Raw genomic sequence first — 6,257 nt, forward strand, 5'->3', positions numbered from 1 at the left:
CGGGAGGGTGGGGGGTGGGGGAGGGGGAAGGCCTTCCGCACCTGCCTCCTTGGTTTGGCCTCAGGATCTGCTACTTTCCATGCTTTTTCCAGCGCAATGCAGGGAAGGTGATGCTTCACAACCCGTGTTTTGTTCACATTTCTACACACGTTATATTGCAGAGTTGAGATCGTGTTTTATACACCACGTTGGTTCTTTCTTTCAATGTACCGTGTTGGTGTTTACACAATGGTGTCTGGGTTTCTGGTGGTTGAGCGAATACCGTGTGCGAGGCTGGCTGGCAGCTTCGGCCTCGGCCTGGTCGCACAGGCCTGTGCCCCCGGAAAGTGGAGGGGGACAGCTCTCTCTGGTCCCTCATGTGGCCGGGGCAAGGCGCAGGCCTTCCGCCGTGGGCCCTGGCCCCGCACATGGCAGGCAGGTGGGACGCCAGGGCTGTGGGTGGGCCCTGGCCCTCATGCCACCATCCCCGCAGCTGGACGGTCTCATCCACCGCGTCATCACCCTCCTGGCGGACACCAGCGACTCGCGCTCGTCTGAGAACAGAGTGGCCGATGCTAACATGGCCTGCCGGAAGCTGGCCGTGGCCCACCCCATCCTGCTGCTCAGGTAGGGTCACCCGGCTGCTCTCTGGGAGCCCCGGCAGGGCCTCTGGTGGGCGATAGCATCCTGCCTGCACTTAGGTGCTGGTTCAAGAGCAGGCTTTGCATCTGGAAGCTGCTGGCCCTCGTGGCCCAGTGCTGGCCGCTGGCTTCTTCCTGACTGAGCTGGGTCTGAGGCAGGAGGGCCCAGGTGCAGCCCTGGGGGCCGGGTCAGGAAAAACACCACCTTGTAGACCTGGAAGTAGGCGGTACGGTCAGGGTAGCCAGTTCCCAGCCCTCAGGGTGCGCTCGGAGCCCATCCAGGGTGGGCCCGCCTGCCATGGCGCCTGGGTGGCCCCACCACAGAGTGCGGGGCTGTGATGGGGCTGCATGGCGGTGTTGGACTCATGGGCACTCTCCGTCCCCCAGGCACCTGCCCATGATCGCTGCGCTCCTGCATGGCCGCACCCACCTCAACTTCCAGGAGTTTCGGCAGCAGAACCACCTGACCTTCTTCCTGCATGTGCTGGGGGTCCTGGAGCTGCTGCAGCCGCAGGTGTTCCAGAACGAGCACCAGGGGGCGCTGTGGGACTGTCTGCGCTCCTTCGTGCGCCTGCTTCTGGTGGGTCCGCCATTGCCCTGGGCCGTCCTGCCTTTCAGAGGCTACAGCCAGGCGGTGGGGCCCCTCCAGGGATGGGGGATGCCCCCCCCCCCCGCCTGTATGCCTTTGTCCCTCCTCTGCCCACTGGCACCCCCTGCGACCCCCCCCATCCTCCTCCCACTTCTGCTCTCACAGCCTGGCCAGTGGGGCTGCTGGCTCTGTCCCCTTTTGCCCGAGGCTGTCAGGTTCGGACAGACCCAGGACATAGCGCTCCTGGGGCCTGCGGGACTGCAGAGCTGTCCCGTGTCACTGTACCAAGGGCAGGGCCAGACCCCCTACCCATGGGCCTCTGCCGCGTGCCCTGGGCACCAGCTTCCTGCTTCTTGTGTGCCTGGGGACAGCCCGTGCTCTGCAGTTGGGGCTCAGCACTGCCCTCTCTGCAGCCAGCCCAGGTCCTGGGGCCTGTTGTCCACCTGCTCTCATGTTCTGGTTAGATAGCTGTCTGTCCGCACAGGCAGCTCACGGACAGCAAGGCGGTATTGGAGATGCTTAACGTAGTGGCCAGTCGACGGTGGGGGAGGGGGGCGTTGCTGGTGCCTGGGGTTCTGTCCTGTAGCCGCCTGGGCAAGTGTGGTGGGCATGGTGGGGGCGCCGTGCTGTGAACACTGGCTTCCGCTTTGCAGAGCTACAGGAAGTCCTCCCGCCACCTGGCGCCCTTCATCCACAAGTTCGTGCACTTCACTCACAAGTACGTGACCTGCAACGCCCCGGCGGCCGTCTCCTTCCTGCAGAAGCACGCGGACGCGCTGCAGTGAGTGTGTGTGTGTGTGTGCGCGCGCGTGCGCGCGCCTGTGCGCGCGCATGTATCTGGCCTGCACCGGCTCTGGCAGGCAAGGGCCCAGCCAGTCAGAGGGAGGGCTGCGGGAAGAATGGGCAGTGTTCAGGTCGGGGTCAAGCAGGATGGTGGCGGGGAATAGCCGCTGTATGAGGGCTGGAGCCTGGTGGGGGTGGGGAGGGGTGGATAGGGGTGAGGGCTCTGCCACGTCTGTGGTGCTGTTCTGAACCCCCTCCCTGAAGCTCCTCGCCTCTTCCCACACCCGCCCATCTCCTTCTGTGGCATCTTCCTCACGGACAACCTGTGCCCTCCCCAGCGACCTGTCCTTCGACAGCAGTGACCTGGTGACACTCAAGTCCCTCCTTGCAGGGCTGAGCCTGCCCAGCAGGGACGGCAGAGCTGACAGGGGCCTGGATGAGGAGGGTGAGGGTGAGTGGGGCCCGGGGGCCTCTGCCAGGAAGGGGAGGGCATGCGGGGGGCAGCTGTGAGGTAGTGGAGAGCCCCAAGCCCAAGACGGGGTGGGTCGCTGGGCTCTGAGCTCTCTTGCTGCTCCTAGTTTTGCCGAGTCATTTGTGTGGAGTTCATAGAAACTTCTGCCATGCGGCATGTGCGCACCTTTATTGAGCACCTGCTGTGTGTCAGGGCTGCGCTGGGGCAGCTTGTGAGAAGATCCGCACGGAGTGTGGCGGTGGCAGGTTCGGGGCAGGAAAGTGCTGGGCCGCCCCCACCAGGCTCGCCGTCCCCCCGTGTACCAAGGGCCAGCTGTGTGCCAGCCATCATGTTCGGCCCCAGGGCCATGGCCGCCGCAGTCAGGATTCTGGGGGAGCTTGGCAGGGACAGCGCCACCATGGCGTCGAGCACCAGGGGGCCGTTCCCCGGGGCAGATATCCCCCCGGGTCCCTGGCGGACGGCTGCTCCTGGTGTGGACCCCCCTCTGACCTGACAGTACCGACTTGCCGGCCTGCAGATGACAGCTCGGCAGGCTCCCTGCCCCTGGTCAGCGTCTCCTTGTGCACCCCTCTGACCGCGGCAGAGATGGCCCCCTACATGAAGAGGCTCTCCCGGGGCCAGGCTGTGGAGGGTAAGTTTGGGAGCCTGGCTCCTGCACACCAGGGCGGCCCTGTGGTGGGCAGGGGCACCCGTCGTGGCCCTGTGGTGCCCTGGGTCTGACGGGACACCCGGCCATCTGGAGGACAGCATGGTCCCTGCCCGGGAGGGGCCGGGCTGCCCTGCCAGTGGCCTCACTAAGGCGCAGGTGCAGACGCAGTGGAAGAGCGGGGGCCCTGGAGCCGAGGGGTGCCCATGGAGGGGAGGCCTGGCAGACTGGCAGGGAGAGGGCCGGGCGGCTGCAGTGGCTCGAGCTCCTGGGCACACGGCGGGGTGGGTGCTTGTCTGTGCATTGGCCTCTCTGTGCAGAGAGGAGTGTGAGGAGCGAGCTGCCACCTGACACAGGAGCAGCTCAGGGTGGCCAGGGCAGGCTGTGGGGAGGGCAGGGTGGTGCAGATCCCTGGCCTCCGTCTGTGGACGAGGGTCCGGTGGGGGGTACCTGTACTTCCGGATGCTTCCCCATCAACCAGCACCTGGTGGAACTGGGGAGCCGCCAGGACAGCTATTTTTCGGTCCCAGGTGCTAGGGGCCTCCCGGGATCACCAAGCAGTAAGGGTGGCATGGAAGTTTCCAGAGGGCACTGGCACTAGCATTCTGACAGGCCACATTGTGTCTGGGGCACCAGAGGTCCCTCCGTTAGGACCTGTGCAGAGGCCAGGCCAGGGGCAGCATGGGCTGGGGCTCCTGCCTCCGGACTGCTTGGGGACACACAGGGCCAGGCCCGAGTCTGGCCTCCACGACGTGGCCCTCACATGCCCCTTCTGCCCACCTTAGATCTGTTGGAAGTTCTGAGCGACATAGATGAGATGTCTCGGCGGAGACCTGAGATTCTGGGCTTTTTCTCGGTAAGGGAGTCGAGAGTGCGGGGAGCCCACCAGCCTTCTTGGAGGAAGTGAGCCATGCTGAGGGGATCGGGCAGCTCCGGTCTGAACCTGGCCTTGCCCCAGGCGCTCCCAGGGGAACAGGGAGCCCAGCCTTGCTCTGGGGACCCGTGGCCAGCCAGTGCCTCCCGCCTCAGGTCCTGAGGCTGTGGGGGTGGGGGCTTGGGGGGAGGGGTCCTTTGCTGGCCCTTGCTGCTGCTGCCATGGGGCCAGTGGCCGGGCGTCTGGGGACTGGCAGTGGGAGCCCCTGTCGCACCCCCACCCCCACAGACCAGTCTGCAGCGGCTGATGAGCTCTGCCGAGGAGCCGTGTCGCCACCTGGCCTTTGGCCTGGCCCTGCGCTCCATCCAGAACAAGCCCAGGTGAGCCCCAGGCCCACCCTGCTAGGTGGCTGAGGGCACCCGGAGCGGGCTCCCAGCGGTCAGTGCGCCCTGCGGGGACTGGCTGCGGCTGTGGGGGATGCATCTGTCTGAGCACCTGTTTTTGCAGCATTGCCGCCGACTTCTTGCCCACGTTCATGTACTGCCTGGGCAGCCGGGACTTCGAGGTAGTGCAGACGGCCCTCAGGAACCTGCCAGAATACACCCTTCTCTGCCAGGGTAAGTCCTGGCCCGGCCCAGCCCTGCCCTTGGGGAAGCCCGGGCTCTCTGCTGCCCAGAGCTGCCGCTTGGTGGGACCCTGACCCTGACGGGTCCATCCTGGGCTCCCCTCAGAGCATGCGGCCGTGTTGTTGCACCGGGCCTTCCTGGTGGGCATGTATGGACAGATGGACACCAGTGTCCAGATCTCCGAGGCCCTGAGGATATTGCACATGGAGGCGGTGATGTGAGCCGGCGCCGGGCCCTCTGTCGGTCACCAGTGGTTCCAGGGCCAGGAGGGCGCCCACCCGGCGCAGGGCCCGGCCGGGCCAGTGTCCAGAGCCCACGGTCAGTGTGCAGTGCACGGCCCCACATTGGGAGGCTGCTGTCCCAGCGAGCCCTGAAAAGGGGCTGCTTTGAAATAAAACATTCAGAGTGACCTGAGTGCCGGCTTCTGTGTTCATCTGCCTAGAGGGGCAGGGAGGGGGGGCCGGGAGGGGGGCCCGCCTGCCCCATCCCGTGCTGTCCAGCTGGTCCCTCTTGGGCCAGGTAGGAAGAGGAAGGGGACGGCCCCGAGCACCTCTGCTAGGTAGGAGCCACTGGGCCTCAGCCGCCCCCTTGTCCTCTAGAGGGGCCGCAGGCCCAGGACCTTGGCTGAGGACACCAGGGCTGGAAGCCAGTACCAGTGGAGCCGCCCAGAGCACTCGCACCCACGAGTGTCCCCGAGGGAGCTGTGGGTGCTCGGGTGGCTGCCCTGCCTTAGAACTTGGCCGCAGGGGCAGCGCCCCATAAAGTCCGGCCCACCCCCTCCACGCCCTCAGCAGCACAGATATCACCCCTACTTACCGTCCTACTCACTGCTGGCTCCCCATCAGCATGAGCGCACTCCCGGCACCCCCACCCGCACCAGGCTTCCCTGCCTGCCTCTGCTCAGCTGGCGCCACCAGGGGGCACTATGGCTAAAAAACTGGCCCCAAAGCTGCTGGGCTGGCGTCAAGGAGGCAGAAGGGAGGCTGGCCCTCCAGAGTGTGTGTGTCTCCTCTTTGCCCACCTGACCTGTGTCCCTCGCCACAGAGGTCTCTGCGCCCCGGCCTGGCCTTGCTTCACCCAGCGGACGGTGGCAGTGCCCCTCCTGGGTGGAGCAGGCTGATGTCCCACCCGGTCTCCCGAGCCTGTTGCTCCCACCACCCAGCCTCCCTGGTCCCAAGCTCAGGCAGGTGGGCTCCATGCTGCTGCCCCTGCAACGACCCCTGGTGTCCAGATCCTGCCACTTCTTGTGCGCTGTCCCTGTCCCGTGTGGGATGGTGCCTAGGGCCAGGTGGAACTGGCGGGACGCCCAATCCTGGCAGTTAGCATCCCAGCCCCCACCCACTGCAGCCCCAAGACCCCCAGAAGGGCGGGCTACAAAGCGCCACCTCTCCCCCTCCCCCCGAGATGGCGCCGGTTCCAGCTGCCGGGACCCACACAGCATGGCCCAAAAGCACAGTCAGCAGCATGTGACCCGGTGCCTCCTCACCCAGGGCCCCGGAGTCCCCGCAAGGACGCTCCCCCATCAGAGCCCCGGCACCAGGGCGTGCGAGGGCTCCCAGCAGGCTCTCAGGGGCAGTCTCTAGGCCTGCTCCCTGTCCAGTCTCACCAACCTGAGGGCCTAAGGCCAAGGCCCAAGGGAGCGCTGAG

The 6,257-nt window shown here is 66.1% G+C and overlaps 1 protein-coding gene across 1 annotated transcript in view; it reads left to right on the forward strand.

Annotated features, from left to right (window-relative positions):
• The window catches only part of INTS1 (integrator complex subunit 1), a 27,921-nt gene extending 22,897 nt beyond the window's left edge, over positions 1-5,024 (forward strand). The window contains exons 38-46 of the mRNA XM_077758852.1: positions 473-606; positions 1,008-1,200; positions 1,863-1,990; positions 2,331-2,443; positions 2,982-3,095; positions 3,896-3,966; positions 4,273-4,364; positions 4,492-4,601; positions 4,716-5,024. Coding sequence (XP_077614978.1) covers positions 473-606; positions 1,008-1,200; positions 1,863-1,990; positions 2,331-2,443; positions 2,982-3,095; positions 3,896-3,966; positions 4,273-4,364; positions 4,492-4,601; positions 4,716-4,831 — 1,071 coding nt within the window. The 3' untranslated portion in view covers positions 4,832-5,024. The remainder of the gene's footprint in view (positions 1-472; positions 607-1,007; positions 1,201-1,862; positions 1,991-2,330; positions 2,444-2,981; positions 3,096-3,895; positions 3,967-4,272; positions 4,365-4,491; positions 4,602-4,715) is intronic.
• Positions 5,025-6,257: the final 1,233 nt, after the last annotated feature.

Source organism: Crocuta crocuta, unplaced genomic scaffold (assembly GCF_008692635.1).
Source record: "Crocuta crocuta isolate KB4526 unplaced genomic scaffold, BGI_CrCroc_1.0 scaffold273, whole genome shotgun sequence".
Classification (NCBI taxonomy): Eukaryota; Metazoa; Chordata; class Mammalia; order Carnivora; family Hyaenidae; genus Crocuta; species Crocuta crocuta.